The sequence below is a fragment of the Embiotoca jacksoni genome, unplaced genomic scaffold, assembly GCF_022577435.1.
Source record: "Embiotoca jacksoni isolate LCO1_2020_lvr unplaced genomic scaffold, fEmbJac1.0.p SCAF_10, whole genome shotgun sequence".
NCBI lineage: Eukaryota > Metazoa > Chordata > Actinopteri > Embiotocidae > Embiotoca > Embiotoca jacksoni.
Window position 1 is genome coordinate 1,964,786 of NW_027185230.1, and position 17,299 is coordinate 1,982,084.

The 17,299-nt window shown below is 40.3% G+C and overlaps 1 protein-coding gene across 1 annotated transcript in view; it reads left to right on the plus strand.

The window, feature by feature from the left end:
• Positions 1–17,299, plus strand: part of LOC138205419 (collagen alpha-2(I) chain) — a 110,128-nt gene that overhangs the window by 23,184 nt on the left and 69,645 nt on the right. The window contains exons 2-5 of the mRNA XM_069161437.1: positions 9,664–9,811; positions 9,949–10,107; positions 11,590–11,782; positions 15,674–15,794. Coding sequence (XP_069017538.1) covers positions 9,664–9,811; positions 9,949–10,107; positions 11,590–11,782; positions 15,674–15,794 — 621 coding nt within the window. The remainder of the gene's footprint in view (positions 1–9,663; positions 9,812–9,948; positions 10,108–11,589; positions 11,783–15,673; positions 15,795–17,299) is intronic.

Genomic DNA, 17,299 nt, shown 5'->3' on the forward strand with positions numbered 1-17,299 from the left:
ACGTGTGTTTCTTCTGTAAAATATGGCATTTTTAACATTGGGGTGTATGGGGACTGAGTCATTATTGGAGACAGCCTCAAGTGGCCATTCAGCCATAGATTGTGACTCAATAGATATCTATTTAAATGAAAATCTTTAAGATTATTACTTTAAATAATGATGAATAATGAATAGGAATATTAATCACTTGCTTGTCTGTTAATTATAAATTCAGAAAGAGCAAGCCATCTAAATAAACAGATCTGTATTTTTACTGTAAAATATTGTGCAATACAAAGCACCTAACACCTAAACATAACACATGAATTGATATAAAGCCCAGAAGTTATTTGTCAGTTGTGACCCGTGTAAAATAGTGAGTGAGCCAGTTTTCTCTGCTTTCACACCGATCATGTACACGACTGGGCGTCAGCCAAGCCTGTTAATTGCTGCAATTGTCGAGAGTTACAAAAACAGAGTAGGCATACAGTAGACCGGCTTTATTCTGGCCTCATGTCGCTCTCTGTTGTTGGCTCACAGTGGACGAGAGCTTTGGTACCAACAGTAACAGCCTGTCATAAAGTTCATAAGCTCCTTGCATGCTCCACTGATGTCTGAGCCAAAAAATTAGTACAATCAAGAGACGTGTGTCCACACTTCGGGATTACGACTTTGGACTGTGGCAAAGTGTACGCCTTCCCTTTTTGGCCTCTATTTACTCCACAATTCAAAAGTCACATCCAAAGAAAAATCTGTTCTTGTTCTCTTCATGTTCACGCTGCAGCATCATCCCTCTGGAATGAGAATATTTGAATGTTTGAGGTTTTTCACTCTGGAAAACAAGGAACAAATACATATGCAGCAACACAGCCAGATTACACGCTGATTGTTGATTTTTCTCCTTTTTTGGGAGTAGCAGACATAAATAATATACATCCACATTAATACACCATAACTATGTGTGTGTAATAACTCCACTAATCATTTCATTATACCCCAAATCTGTTCAAGTAGAAAAATAACAAAAATGTCTTACTTGCAGAGAGAGAAGCATGTTCAGGCACGTCGCTATATTGAGGCCCCTTACAGCACAAGTATGAAATAACCTTTAATAATTGTGCAGCTGAAGAAGAACAAAAGTAGATGGGTCTTGTTCTTTACTATTTTGCTGTTTTCATGTGAAACACAAATACAAACTTGTCAATTCTTTCCAAACACATTGGAGCCTGTAAGATATCATGTAAGATAGCAACCATTTAGTAGTCAGTCTCAGATTTATCAACACTTAGTCACAGTTGCTGACATGTGGAGAAATCGATGCATGGCTCAACTTATGCAGCTTCATAAAAAGATGCAGAATGCATGAGAACCATGTGTGGCTCACAAATCATTTCCAGAGTGATGATTTAGATATGATCATCCTGCCAGGTTTTTTTTTTTTTTTCGTTTTCTCAGATTATAAACTCTGCATTGTGTTTAAAGTACAAGTATGTACGTTTCTGTACAGCCATCAATGAGGGAAAAGTTGTGAACATAGTGTTATCCAAAACTGGCTTTTATTCATTGTTACACATCCATTGTCAGCACTGAACTATCACAGTGTTTTCAAGTAAATCAAAGTGTGTCTGACAAATAACTGTTGTAGTGGTTATTGAAGTAGAGTAAATAAAGAATTAATGTGATGTTTTTACTATCGGTCTGGATGTCTCTCCTGAAGCTGTTGTATTATTTTGCATGACAATGGTGGATTATCTTGAAGGATTTCTTTTATTACACAGATTTTTACGTCCACTCATTAGAAGGCGAATGAGGAGATTCATAGAGATGATCACAACATGACATGCTAACAAAAAATACTTTACTGTGACTGGGGGCGTTTAAAGAAGATCATACACAGCTGTTGTCTGTGTTTCTAATCTTCAGAACTTTTTTTTTCCTGCTTCACCGTATAGTGTTTGTGCTGACGTTTTGGTGGGTTTGTCTTTGGCTCACTCATGCAACATGTGGGGATATTATTATTATTATTGTTATTATTATTACAGGCTTTACAATCTGATTTAAGTGATGGCTTGGACTGCGGAACATACGTGTTTATTCTCTAACAAATATGAGGTGCAGTCAAAACGTTGAGAGACTGTTCATGTTGGCCATGAACAGAGCAGAGTGCAGGACAGTGATGCACATGGAGCATTGTGAGTCAGAATTACAAGTTACTTTGCTTCATAAATATTTGCACCTGTGTTATACTTATTTTTTTCTGACTTCTGGTATGTGCACATTGTTGCAAATTAACCATGATCCTGAAACTTGAAATTCTCCAGAAAGCCTACAGCAAACTAGCGATGAGCCGGGCGAAGTGTTTTCAGTGTTTCAAGAGGTGCAGTTCATCGCTGTCCAAGACAGAAGAAGTAGCATCAGGTCACGGTGCAACTAAGCCAATGGTTTTCTTTGACATTCGCAGGGTTGTGCCCCGTAAATTTGTTCCTGAGGGTCAGACTGTCAACACTGAGGTCACCTGTAACCTGAAGCGTCTGATGCAAGACATTCAACTCAAATGATCTAAATGTTGTGCAATGGCACTTGGGTTTCTCGCCGGCAACAATACAATTGGCTCTCCCCACCGCTCTTACTTATCGAATATGGATCACTCTTTTTGTTTCCCAAAACATTTACACAAAATTTAAGCTCTCTGTTCAAGTTTCAGGTCAATGGTGAAATCACAAATGTGCACCACCCTGTGTTCACAGAAATGTGGGAAGTACAATCACTGGTGTTGATCAAACGACAAAACTTTTAATACTTACCCACACAGGTTATAGCTTCCCCCTGCTCCATGAACACACCTCATAGATACATTAGGTCTCTGCATGAAGGTTGAAGGTATGTATTTCATGAAATAGTATTCTTAACTATAAGTTCAGTGGTTCCTCCCGTTGTCCCATAACAACATTGTCCTGGCCTGGAATGTCCACTTGCCTCTGCCTTGCTGTTGTTACAACTGCAGCTACAGGTGAGGCCTGGGGCCAGGCTCATAGTGAGCTCCTTTGGATAATTGACCAGTCAACTACTTTATGGAAGTCAAACGTGTTCATAGCGGCTCTGAATGGCCACACTTCATAGAGGTGGTGTTTTTTTAACCATCCGACCAACTATAGTTGTTCTTTAAGGCTCCATGACACATAGTGTAACCAACTGCTTCTTCTAACCTGCCAGCCCTTCATGGGAAAATCCAATCCTGTGACTTTAATGGACTTTCGAAAGTTTTCATTATCTGTGTATCATCTGCTGCATGACAGACTAGCAATATTCTTTCCTGCCGCATTCAGGGCGCTGAAACCGCAACTTTTAAAAGGATACAAGTGATAGTTTTCGGCAAACAAGTCCAAAGTAGTTGGAACAGGTTTGAAAAGACAGTCACACCACTTGGTTTGGACATTATGTCAACTTTAAACGATGGCTTGTTCAACAAGTAAACAGATTACCACATGTACCAACAGCCTCATAAACAGTATAAAAAAAAACACATGCCTGACAAATCATACCAATAACATTGGCACGGTCTGGTATAGTTTAGCTCCACCCAACATTAAGTTAAGCAGAGGCCTAATCAACCAAATTAACTTAAACCCCCTGTAGGAATGTACCTTCAGTTTTATCACATTTTTGTAACAAATTCAGTTCATTTTAATTCAAAACAAATGCTGAGCAGCTGGCACAAACTATTTAGTACTCGTTTACTTAACCTACAATTTCAAAGCAGTTTGGTCACTTATACTTTTAAGTTGAAAACGTTTGTTATTTCAATACACCACACAGACACATACACTAAACTAAACTAAAACTAAAACTAAAAAGTGAGCTAACCCTAAAAGTCCTTTACTTACTGTTCACACATTTGCAGGACTCAGACATCTGCTTTACTTTTACAGGAAACAGAACAGGCGTGACTGTCAGCCCCCCTCCTCACCCCTTCCCCACCGTAATGGCTTGATCCTTTGATTACAGTGTTTGGGGGAAAAAAGGCACATGAGTATGTTCCTGGACTTTCCTTGAGGGCACAATGTTGGCACATGAATTGTTCTTTCATGAACACTCCCACACAAGTGGAGCTGAATAAAGACCATCAGAGTATTAGATCAGTAAGTGTGTGAGAACACTTTTCAGTCCCTTTAGGCTATAAATTACTGCTCATTTAGATGCAGTTGTGTGAAAAAGTGTTTGCCCCTTCCTGATTTCCAATTTTCCTTCCTCAAAAGCTAGACATCATGCCAAGATCCAAAGAAATTCAGGAACAAATGAGAAATAAAGTAATTGAGATCTATCAGTCTGGAAAATGTTATAAAGCCATTTCTAAAGCTTTGGGACTCCAGCGAACCACAGTGAGAACCATTATCCACAAATGGAGAAAACATGGAACAGCGGTGAACCTTCCCAGGAGTGGCCAGCCTACCAACATTACCCCAAGAGGGCAGCGACGACTCATCCGAGACGTCACAAAAGACCCCACAACAACATCCAAAGAACTGCAGGCCTCACTTGCCTCAGTTAAGGTCAGTGTTCATGACTCCACCATAAGAAAGAGACTCGGCAAAAATGGCCTGCATGGCAGAGTTCCAAGACGAAAACCACCGCTGAGCAAAAAGAACATTAAGGCTCGTCTCATTTTTGCCAGAAAACATCTTGATGATCCCCAAGACTTTTGGGAAAATACTCTGTGGACTGACGAGACAAAAGTTGAACTTTTTGGAAGGTGTGTGTCCCGTTACATCTGGCGTAAAAGTAACACCGCATTTCAGAACAAGAACATCATACCAACAGTAAAATATGGTGGTGGTAGTGTGATGGTCTGGGGCTGTTTTGCTGCTTCAGGACCTGGAAGACTTGCTGTGATAAATGGAACCATGAATTCTACCGTCTACCAAAAAATCTTGAAGGAGAATGTCCGGCCGTCTGTTCGTGACCTCAAGCTGAAGCCAACTTGGGTTCTGCAGCAGGACAATGATCCAAAACACACCAGCAAGTCCACCTGTGAATGGCTGAAGAAAAACAAAATGAAGACTTTGGAGTGGCCTAGTCAAAGTCCTGACCTGAATCCTATTGAGATGTTGTGGCATGACCTTAAAAAGGAGGTTGGTGCTGGAAAACCCTCCAATGTGGCTGAATTACAACAACTCTGTAAAGATGAGTCGGCCAACATTCCTCCACAGCTGTAAAAGACTCATTGCAAGTTATCGCAAACGCTTGATTGCAGTTGTTGCTGCTGAGGGTGGCCCAACCAGTTATTAGGTTTATGGGGGCAAACACTTTTTCACACAGGGCCATGTGGGTTTGGATTTTTTTTCTCCCTTAATAATAAAAACCTTCATTTAAAAACTGTACTTTGTGTTTACTTGTGTTATCTTTGACGATGTGAAACATTTAAGTGTGACAAACATGCAAAAAAATAAGAAATCAGGAAGGGGGCAAAAACTTTTTCACACCACTGTATTTTAGCATCAGCAGTGCCCCACTAAGTGATAGGCGATTTGCGGATTGTTGATGTTAATGTTGTTATTATGGTTCATTACGATTTGTAAATTGTTTAAAGCTTATATCATTGTGGGTCAAAATAAAACCGGAGATTTTCTTATTAATGACACAGAATGTATATTCGTTGCATAACTAAACATACATTTCTGAAAAGGGACCATTTTATTCTGGTTTTATTACAGACATTTATAAAACAATCTGAATCTATTTCAATGGATATTTCAGCCTGGAGGTCATTGTTTTCACACAACATACAGTTGTATAATGTGTAATTGCACTCTTTACGGCATTAATTGAAGAATTCATGTGGTATTTTGGTACTTTATTTTGCTTTAGATCTTTGACTTCTGGCCTGTTGGTCAGACTGAATAAGCAATTTGAAGACCAAACATTAAGCCCTGGGAACTTGTGTTTACCATGTTTCACTTTAATTTTATAGATTGACTGTTAATCAGTCCAAAAATAATTAAACATTTATGAAAAAGAAGAAAAAAAAATATCACCATTTGCAGCTCTGCATTTCATTATAGGGCCAATACCTTTAATTTTTTTCTTTTTTATTGCTGTCTTGATATTCATAATAAGATATTTTTGTGGTTTTAAATCCCAAGAAACATCTCAATGTTGTTTCACATCTCCTCTCTTAAGCTTCTCTCTGGAGCTCTACCAGGAGCATGCTGTCTTGTATCTGTGTCTTTATGGTGCGTTGATATCAATGTCCCTCTCTTTTGATTGGCTGACTCTTTTCTGAGTGATGCATACCCAGGCCAACCGCAGGGTTTCTTTGGTCTTGTAGTCATATGACAAAATCAATGCTCAGTGTTTTCTTCCACATAAAAGGTTGGACAGTGGGCTGTATTCAGGGTGGACATATGACTTGAGCATCACAAACAAAAGGGAGTGAAAAAGGGCTTGTGCATTTCTCATTGGACTGAGCGGTTTGCTACTTTAACAGGCTCCATGTAGGACCTAGACTTGCTTCTTAATCAATAAAATATCCTTTTAGACAGTGTAACATTTTGTACTTCAGGGTCAAATATTGTTATATAAAATCTGTGACAAGAATCATGTCAGGTTAGGCAGACCACTGAAGTCACACTGGCTGCGTGTCAGCAGCGGTGCTGCGGCTGCAGGTCCTACCATTGAATCAATGAGTTTCTCTTTGATAATGGCCATTAATATAGAAGTTTTGAGGTCCGACAAGGGATGAGTTGTAACCAAAAAGCAGGCAGGTGGTTTCTATTTACCCTCGCTCCGAGGTGAGACACAGACACACACAAGTACTCACACCGACACAGAGGAGAGACACAGAGAGAGAGTGCAGCAAAGAAATCCCCACCCCTCACCTGGTCGAGTACCGTCATGATATAATTGGAGTCTACACTGTGTTTCTGCTATGATTATACAGTACAAATGTGATCACAGATCGCTCCCCTGTATATTTTAGCTGGGAACCGTCCAGCAAGTACACACTGGCGTGCACCGGTGTGGTTACACACACGCAAGAAGCCGCAGCTGAGAAGTGCGTCTTGAGGTAAACGCACACGCGTGCAGCCGGTGTGTTCCCAGCCTCGCAGTCAGTCACTCTCTCAGCAGTTAACCAGTAACATCCAGGTGTCCCAAACAGGTATTATAATCTGACGTCTCTCACTTTCACTCTGCTGATACCTTCACGCTGGAGCTTTAAACTGCTGCATCTTCGTACTCTCAAACTCCAGCAACTTTCAGTACATCCTGCTTGACTTGATGACATCATCAGTCTTATTTTTCAAACTTGGGAGCCACAGAAAACATTTACAGTTTGAGTGGCACTCCTTATGATGAGGCTTTATGTGTAAAATTGGCCCCTTTAACACGAGCACCTGCAACCATGATCGGCATATTTAGCCCCTAAAATCATATTACCCCATTGTTAAGTAGAATTCATCACCCTCATGCTGTAGAAATATACTTTACATCCCTCATGACTGTTAATTAAAGCACATACCTAGCCATTATTCAGATAATTTCTTTCCTTTCATTTCTTGCTCATATATCTTTGAGTATTTAGGAGGGTTGGTATGTTGGAATGTTTTGTGCGACACCAGATACGTTCCCCTTGTGCAATTCCTCAGGGCAGCAGAGTGTGACTACACAGCACTTCATAGACCAGTGGTTTGTCTGGCTCTGCTGTCAGGACGAATGTAAAAACGAGTGCCGATGGGTCTCTAAAGAGGCTGACAGACATGGATTCATTCATAAAATGCTTGAGAGGAGTGGGGTTTAACCTGCTTCAGCAACCTTATATATTTGGAAAAAGTCCCGCGGCAGTCTGAAACATGCTCATACTGTAGTGGTTAAACCCCAGAGGTTTTTATAGAAGTGCTGACATTGTAATCATTAGGCACCCTGCTGCTCATGTAGATCACACGGACAATTTTTTTTCTTGCAACTTTCTTAAATGCACCTTTGATCCGCCTTTGATCTCAGCGAGAGTGTGATTAGCATGCAACAATACCAGTCTTTTATTTTTATTGTTTTTGGGGACCAGTGACTCACTTTCTCCAAAGATGATGAAGAGCTGTGTTCATAATCCTCAGGAAGGAGTTGTTCAGGTGCAGGGTAATCATCAAACCCACCTGTGGGCAAGACATGACGAATGGCACTGTACCTGCTCGCATGGGGTAGAAACAAAAGACTCTCCTATAACGTACGTGTAATGACAGGAAATACAGTAAGCCAGTGGGTGAGGGGTGAAACAACGTTTGGAACTGTGGGTCACAAAGAAGAAAAAAAACACACACAAAAACAGGATGGAATTTTTAGCGGCCCTTTGCAGCTCTGAAAGGCAACTAACGGCACCGTAAGTGGTTTTCCGCTTTTTAGTGCGTGGTGTATTCACAGCATTTTCAGGTATTTCCTTAGTGCCAGCAGACTGAATGATTTGGTTTGGTTCCTGCAGATGGTCGCTGCCTGGGTCCCCCAATTATGAAACATTGTTAAATACATTTAATACAGGGCCCAACATTTCGGGACACTTGAATATGAAACAGCCTTCAATTGCATTTCATCCTAAAGATGTTGGATGTGGTTGAGGTCGGAGTTCTGTGCAGGACATATTCTTCATTTTGTTACGGGTGTGGTTTTGTATGGGGGACATTCTTACTTTGCAAGTAAACGTACAATTTAAGTTTAAATGTTTAGTGTGTAGGATTTAAAGGCATCAATTGAGAGAAGTGGAATATAATATTCATAATTATGTTTTCATTACTGTATACAACTAAGTGTTTTCATTAACTTCAACCCTTTTATATTTAGGGAGCAGGTCCTTTTCCACAGTGTGCCATGTTGCATTGCCACTGTAGCCCAAAAGGCACACACTAAACACTAGCTCGAGAGAGGGCCCTTTGAACAGCTGGCTGCAACCTCACTGCTTGATGCCACTGAGTTCTACACACTGCTTCTTTAAAGGGACAGGTGCATTCCACTGAACTAAAAACAATGAGAAATTGTCTACTGCCTGTTGATTTGGCCTGCAGATCAACATGGTGACCAGTCAGAGCTGCAACGTTGGCTGTGACACATGGGAAGAGTTAAGACTCTTTGACCTTTACTTAATGCACCCATCGGCACAATTTGCAACAACATTTGTACTCCTCCAAGTCATATCGGTCAAATATTTAAAAGCATGCAAACATGCAACATGTAAGTCTAGTTTCTAGACACTTTCCGGTGTCCATTGAAAATCCAATGTCCATTGAAATCAGAAAAAAAACACTCTTAATTACTCTAGAAGTTGTGTGAAAATTAACACTGGTTTGAGTTTTGTTCAGTATGAAACTACTCCATGACAGTTGCATTAATAGTCACTGAACTGCAGAAAGAAACTGTTAATAGCTAATTCGCCAACATGTAAAAATAAATAGGCACTTAAAAACGGAGTTTAAGTTGCAGCTCACAGGTAACAAACAGTTTGTGGCACCATGGAGTAGATGTGTGTGTGTGTGTGTGTGTGTGTGTGTGTGTGTGTGTGTGTGTGTGTGTGTGTGTGTGTGTGTGTGTGTGTGTGTGTGTGTGTGTGTGTGTTGTGTGTGTGTGGGGGGGGTGGAGTGGGTTGTGTGGCTCAGATGATTTGTGTGTGGTGATGTCAATTTTTCTTTACCTCTCTCTTTACAGATGAGGTGAACATTCTGCAGGAGCTTTCTCTTCAGCTGTCCAACAGCAGTAACGCCTCCATGACTGTGGGGGACAGCAGGTGTCCCATCCTCCAGGTTGGACAGTACTCCACCTTGGCTCTGCCTCTGAGACAGCTCTTTACTGATGGGTATGCTGTCTTATACACCTCTTGTTTTACTACCATCTTACTACAGCATGTAAAAGTAAATAGACCAAGTAATACCTTTATGTTTAGCAATATACTGTATGGCTGAATGGTTTGTGTATGTGTGTGTTTGTGTTTAGGTTTGAAGACGAGTTCAGTTTACTGGTGCAGCTGCGGAGTCCTCAGAGAGACGAGCGCAGCGTCTTCACCATGCTCAGCCCTGACAGCCACATTATGCTGCAGCTGCGGATCAGCGCTTTCGGCATCATCTTCATAGGAACGCAGCAGCGACACTACGAGTGAGCCCACCTCTTGATTTTTTGTTTCCCTTTTTCCTTTCAAGCCCCAAATTAACATAAATTGATCGCAACTTATAGATGTACTAAGTGAAGTGACACCTCGTGGCAGATGAAAGAAGCTTTATCTGTGATTAACTGGGTGAAATTGCTCAATATCGACAAGTGAGACAGCTCCAAATAAGTGCATGCATTTGACCTTCATGCTTTATCAATTATATAAAAAAAAAGAGATGTCAAGAAGACTACAACATCCATCTCGGGTAATAGAGAGCTGCTCATGCCCATTCCTGCTCCTTGTCTCTAGTTTATGCAAATGTGTCTGGAAGAGGGAGTTCTGTTGAAGTCTGTTTGTTCGCAGCATGTGTTTTTTGGCGTTTGGCTGTCTCTTTGGTGAAATGATTTATTAGGCTTCTTGGCAGGTTTCTCCTCTTCAGGAACCACAAAGTTGGAAGCAATACATCACTGCAAAACAGCAGACAGAAATAGGCCAAAAGATAGACACACACAGATACTGTACTTATCTTGTACTGTTAGTGTATGAATACTTTTAGTTCAACTTTGCTGCATGTCCATCAAACATCGATGGTTTCCACCTATTCATTTCGGTTAAATCTAGAGCCCAGCTTGACCTCTAGAGGATGCAAATGGGTCTTTAAGACATGAAAGCCACACTGATTGATAATTTATATGTTAAACAAGAACCTGTACTTGCAAAGGCACACATCAAAGTTCCTAGAAAGTTGTGGGGAACAGCTCTGCATATATGTAAAAAAACAAAAAAAAAAACAACCTTGTGATAAATAAGTCTGCATATAAAAGCAATTTTGATCACACAAGCTCAAATAAACAGGCTGTGCTGTCAGTCCACCAAATAATAAACAAGAAATTCCTCATTGGAACTTTGATGTAAAAGAGTTCCTGCTTCTTTTGTTGAAAATATTTTATTTCATTTTTTATGCATGAGTAGTCTTTGTATTCATTTCTGCCATCCCCACACAATATCAATTGAATGTAGTTCAGGGACATTAATTCTGGCCAAATTGTTTCCACTTTAGTTTAAACCACAAACTGTATATAAAATGGACGTAATCTCCAGACCTGAAGGGTGAAGCCAATACGGAAGTGACTTAAAGTACAATACTCCTGAAGGCCGTTAGGGGCTGGCTTCAAGTCACAAGTTAAGCCCTGATTATACTGCAGGAGGGATGTGGCCAAGAACTGCAGATGGAGGACGTTCCTGCCAGCAAACATGATATAAACCTCCAAACAGCAAGGAGAAGAGCTGCTTTGTTTGTTTGTGTGGCTGAACTGCATGAAAGACAGCAGAGAGCTTACATGGTCTTCATGCGGACGTCCACACAGAGTTATCACAGGACATAAGCATAATTCAAACTCAACTTCTTGTTTTATTGTTTCATTCCGACATGAATTTTGAAGACCCACCAAACCAAAGACATGTGATGACACGTGTCTCTCTGTCAGGTTCCCAGTCGCCGATCTGTCCGATGGAAAGTGGCACCACGTGGCTGTGAGTGTGTCTGTGAAGCGGCTGGCGCTGTACGTGGACTGCTCTCTGCTGGAGAATGTGGACTGGGTGTACCACGGCATGGGGATCAGCACCGACGGGCTGCTCATGGTTGGAGGCATCATTGATGGCTTTGAGACCCCATTTGAAGTAAGCGGCTCTGCAGCTTTCTTTTTTCTTTTTGCCTCTTGATTTTCCAACTGATCATTAAAAGAAACACGCAAAAGCATTTTCCATCCCGGACACCATCCTCTGTAATCAGCAAACACACCCAGTCACTCTGCCCATCCTTTTCTAAACATTACAATATGCTCAAAAGCAGAATTTATTAGGTTTATTCTGTTCAAACTCTAAGATGACATAATAATGGACTGTCTGATTGCTCTACTCGGATTTCAAAGTCTTTTTGCTCTTAAAAATGGTTGTTTTATTTTGCATTTGTGTTTGATAATGCACATTTTATGAGCAGCTGGTTACATAACAGCCAGATGATTTTGAAATCAACTTTTGCTAATAAGCCGTGTGTTTCCAAGTCATTTTAAATTAGAGAAGTCATGCATTGGAAGCATGCATAGGAGGCAGGAGCTTTGTTAGTTTGTGAGTTTGTGTGCGTTTGACGTTTGTGGAAAGGCGTTGGATAGATACACACACGCACACACATACACGCACGCACGCACGCACACACGCACGCACGCACGCACACACACACACACACACACACACACACACACACACACACACACACACACACACACACACACACGCACGCAAGGAAAGAACACACAAGAAGTTATTCCAGCCCTGTGGCTCTGTCCCAGCCGGCTCTTCTTTCACCACAGACACAAAGATGTGTTGGCCTTAATGCTTAGAAACCAAGTGTTTGTTTTCAGAAAGTATTCATAGAAATCTGTGCAACTTGCTCCAACCACAATTTCAATTATTTCCACCAGTGCAGCGGTTACAATTACAGAGGAAACACTTCTGAGTGTTTGGACAGAAAAGGATGCAATATGCTTTCCATTTTTGTTGACAATTTTTTAATTGTCTACAGTGTTCAGTTTTAGATATTTGCAATACATCTTTCGTTACAGGCGTCTAAAAGATGCAGGAAAGACGAAGGCAGAGGTGTAGAGTTACATATCAGCCACTTTAAGGCATTGGGAAATTGTTTTTCTTGTAAAAAAATAAAAAAAACTGTAATTTTGATGAACAAAGATGAGGTTTGTGGTGTAACTTTGTATTGTCCTTAAAGGTCCCATACTTCACACTTTCCTGTTGTGTTTTTTTGTAGGCTTGATATCCATAATAAGATAGGTAGTTTCAGATCAAGAAGATATTGTTGCTGAATAATTGCTGTATGCATATCTATAGACTGAGTGATTTGACACTTTTATGGCACCCAAACCTGGTTCAGATTTTTAAAAAGAAATGGAAAACTAAATGAATATATCATGGGACCTTTAAGTTTTCATCTAAAGGGCAAAACTGAAACCTCTCCATTAAAGGTGGATTTTGATGGCTCATAGTGGACCCACTGTGAATATAATGACCTAGTTACAACAAGCACTAATGTAGCCTGAGGATCAGAGCGTGCAGAGTGACTGTGTCACAATGGGGGTGAGGAGAAGTGTTATAGAAGCAGCATCTGGATTTGTTCTTTGCATCAAATAAAATGGATTCTCCATTTCCTAATATCCCGTGGTGACAGGTTTTTACTGAGCTCCAAGGACAGAGCACTTTCACACTCAGAGGTGGTGACAGTCTTGTCTCTGGACAAACTTTTTTAAAAGACACAGTTAAACTATATTTAACTCTACTCTGCTCTAATCTGTTATTCTTAACTGTCATCTACTGCAGCACAGATGAAAGGAACACGTCCTAAAAGATGTAAAGAATAAAAAAAATGATGAAGCCCTAATCTTCAAACGTGGCTTCAATAATTCAAGCAACATGCTGTTATCAGGCTAAAAAAAACCTCTGTTTATGCTCATCCAGCTACTTTGGAGTGATTTGTTTGACGTTATCTTTTGTAACAGTATTTTTTTTTTTAAAGAAGGCTCTGCAGTAAACAAACACATGTTCTAATTGGTTAAATGATGAATTGTGTTCAGTGAAAGTGATTAGATCTACGTGTTTGCCAGTTATGAACGTGCTGCATCTTGTAGCCCCACATTGTAAGGATCCATCAGTTGAATATTTCTGTTTTTGGTTTGAAGTCTGTTACATATTTCAATGACCAGTTAAATTATTAGAAATCATTTTCCTATGTGAAAATCTGCAGCAGATGTACAGTATGGTTAGTGGACATCATGTGCTGTTGGATCTGTGATATGTTTCTATGTAGTTTAGGTTTGGGTTTGTTCCAGAGCACATGAAACATCTCAGAAACAGCTTTCTATACACAACACCGCAGCTCTGCATGGAATTAAAAAAAAAGCAATAACTCTTCTCAGATGGAGCTTTCTTTAAGTTGTTATGTATAGTATGTATACCACTTTCCACTTGTATGGGAATCTGATTTCAAACAACTGAGATCAAAAAGCTTGTTCGAATTGGTTTTAAATATTTTTGTAGAGGGCCTGCATGCTTGGATCTCTCTCAACAATGAGACATTTGTATTTTGTTATTACATGTGGCCTATAGTTAATTTAATTTAAATCTTTGGTATGTCTCAAAGACATGCTTATCTGTCTTTGAACAAAGGAATTCATGTCAGACCACCATTACACTGGTTACTGGTAGAGTAACTGAGGAACTGATTCAGTTTTCTTATATTTGATCCTTTAAAAAGTGCCTTTTATCAAATTGTTTGTGACCGGAATACCATTAATATGTCTGGATTAAGATGTCTTTTGACATCAAACTAACCATAACCAATGAGTATTGGGTTAGTGCTGAGATTTTTGTACAATATGGTAAAGAATATCAAAAATTGCAGCTTAGTTTCCCAAAACTGGATTACAGTATAAGTAAATTAAGGGTGTTTCATACCTGGAAGTCCGAACAAAGGTAAATGTTTTTATCACATTGTATACATTTGATGAGGTTAGATTTGGTTTAATAATGAAAGTGCAATACAGCACTTAGCATGAAATACCTTCATTGGTGTTTACATCACCTATGTGCAGTCCATCTCCTGATATATATAGTTGGGTGTGTGTCTGATATCAGTGTGTGGTTGAGTCAATTGTAACATTTTTTATTTTCATTTCATTTTAGCTGATGCTTTTATCCAAAGCGACTTACAACACACTGATGGCACCATTGGGAGCAATTTTAGGGTTCAGTGTCTTGCTCAAGGACACTTGGGCATGAGGACAGGAGGAGCTGGGGATCGAGCCACCAACCTTCCGATTAGTGTGCAACCCACTCTACCGACTGAGCCACAGCCTCCCTTTTCTGTTTGCTCTTATACTATTATTATTATTATTATTATTATTACTACGTCCGCACTCATTTTCTACCAGTACTCATTTTCCTCAGAAAATTTGATACATTTTGACATTTTCATGGATTTTTTTCAGGTTGGCTTTTGATTTCTTCCATTCAGCAAGTTACACCCCATGTGCTGCTGGAGCTCATTTTCACAATTGTTCCAGTTCTTCTTGTGTTGTTTAATTGGTGATGATAGCCTGCTTCAACCTGTAAATGGTCTTAAAGTATGAATCATCCAAAAAGTGTTTTCACACTGCAAACAAACCAAACCATGGCTTACTTTGATCCGGACTAAGGAAACCTCTTTTGGTTGGGACCACAGTCCAAGGCACCTTTCCCACCTGCTAATTTGGTTCAAACCAAACTTTAAAGTATGCAGGTCTGGAACAAATAAAGTGGGAGTAAAAGCACCCTCATTTATTTAATGTAAAGTAAAGTGAAATGCTCAGGGTGCATAAATTCCAGTTTGTCAGACTGTCCAGAATCAAATCTCACAGGTGTAGTTACAGTATGTGAAGAGATGCATTTTCTACATGAAGGCGATGCTGTGTCTTCACGTTGTGTGTTTAACCGCTCACATTGTATTTAATGTCTCTGTCTCTGCAGGGTCATCTCCGACAGCTGGCCTTCCTGATGGGTGACCCAGATGCGGCCAAGCAGCACTGCAGCCACCACCCACCTCGCTGTCGTGTGAGAGCGCCCAAACCTCCTCACTCCCCACGCACCAGCAACGCCCCGCAGGTGAGGAAAGATGAGGGATCAGGAAAACTTGCATGATGAGCTCTTCATACGGTTCTTTAGACTTGCATACACAGTGAGGCTCTGACATGTCACTGATGTGTTGAAGGTGAGCTTACATGTCTTTGAAGCCCACGCGGCAGACACTCAGACTCCTGCTGTGAATAAATTGACTGCACAACCTGTTATATACTGTAATCTAAGCATTATACAAGACTATCGGAGGATTTAGAATAAAAAAAACTGTACTGACTCCTGTGGTTTTAATACAGTCTGGTGAATTTAACAACTCCGAGTGTTTGGTTGTTCTACAGTTTCGCCTTGAACTGCCTTTTGCTTGTGGTTTTAAAATTTAGATGTTGTGCCCTCTGTTTCCATTCAGAATATATTGCTGTCCTCGAATGACCTGGAGGACCTGCTGGGGAATCCCAAAGACGAGTCCTTTATGAGCTTTGGCCCATCTGTAAGTGGTTTGTTGTCTTAAGTGTTGATAACCAGAACGATCTGATGCTTTTTAAAGCTGTGCTATTAAATCCTTGTTCATTTAGTGTTCAAAACAAACATAAGAAAACATGCAGTTGGCTGGTTTCACAGCTGCGTCCTAAACCTCTGGTTGGAGAGCGTGGGCAGCTGACCAGTCGTCATGGTAATCACATCCAGCTGTGGGCAGGCTGGCAGCCACAATTGTATAGACCAACCACTGGTCTGGTTTCACTGGGATCATTTTTTTTGTCATCAGTTTGTGTGTGTGTGAAATCACCAGTCCAGTGTCTGTTATTAATTAGCGCTGCGGTGCAGAGCCCCGGGCTTCAGAGGCCCCATCCACCAGTCCTTCCGCCTGTGTACCGCTGACTGTGTGTGGTGTGTGTATATGTGTGTACGTGTCCTGTGAGACGCCCATGTGCCCGACCTGTCTGCCTTTTGACACATCAGTCCGTGTCTGCTCACTGTTCTTTACTGTAGACTGCGAAGACTCTGATTTGATAAATTATGAGAAGAGCTCAGTTATTTGATCTTCACCAAAAGCACCCTGGAAGTTAATTCATGTTTTTTGTTTAATGAATATTTAAAAAATATGGAAAGATCTGAAAAGAAAAAACACAACAATAACCAGCACAAAACAACTTCTGCAGCTCAGCCACTCTAATTGGAATTTTTGGATCATTTATTTATACAGTCTTTTCAGCTCATCTGGATCATTTCAAAGAAGTTTATTTTCAAAAATCTGCGTATTATTTAGTGATAATCAGTCTTCACCTAGCTTTAGGTTTTAGGACAAACACAAACTACAAGTGCTGGATAAAGATAAAGTCACTAACCCTCATTTGTCCTCTATTAAGAGGTGAATCCTTTGCGAGAAGCACAATAGCCACTGGTTGGAGGATCGCACTTCACAATTATCCCAAATTGACCAACTGAACTAGTTCTAGATGTTAAGACAGATTGACTGTCATTTGACTTATAGTTTGATAGGGGATGTATTTTGAGTATTTT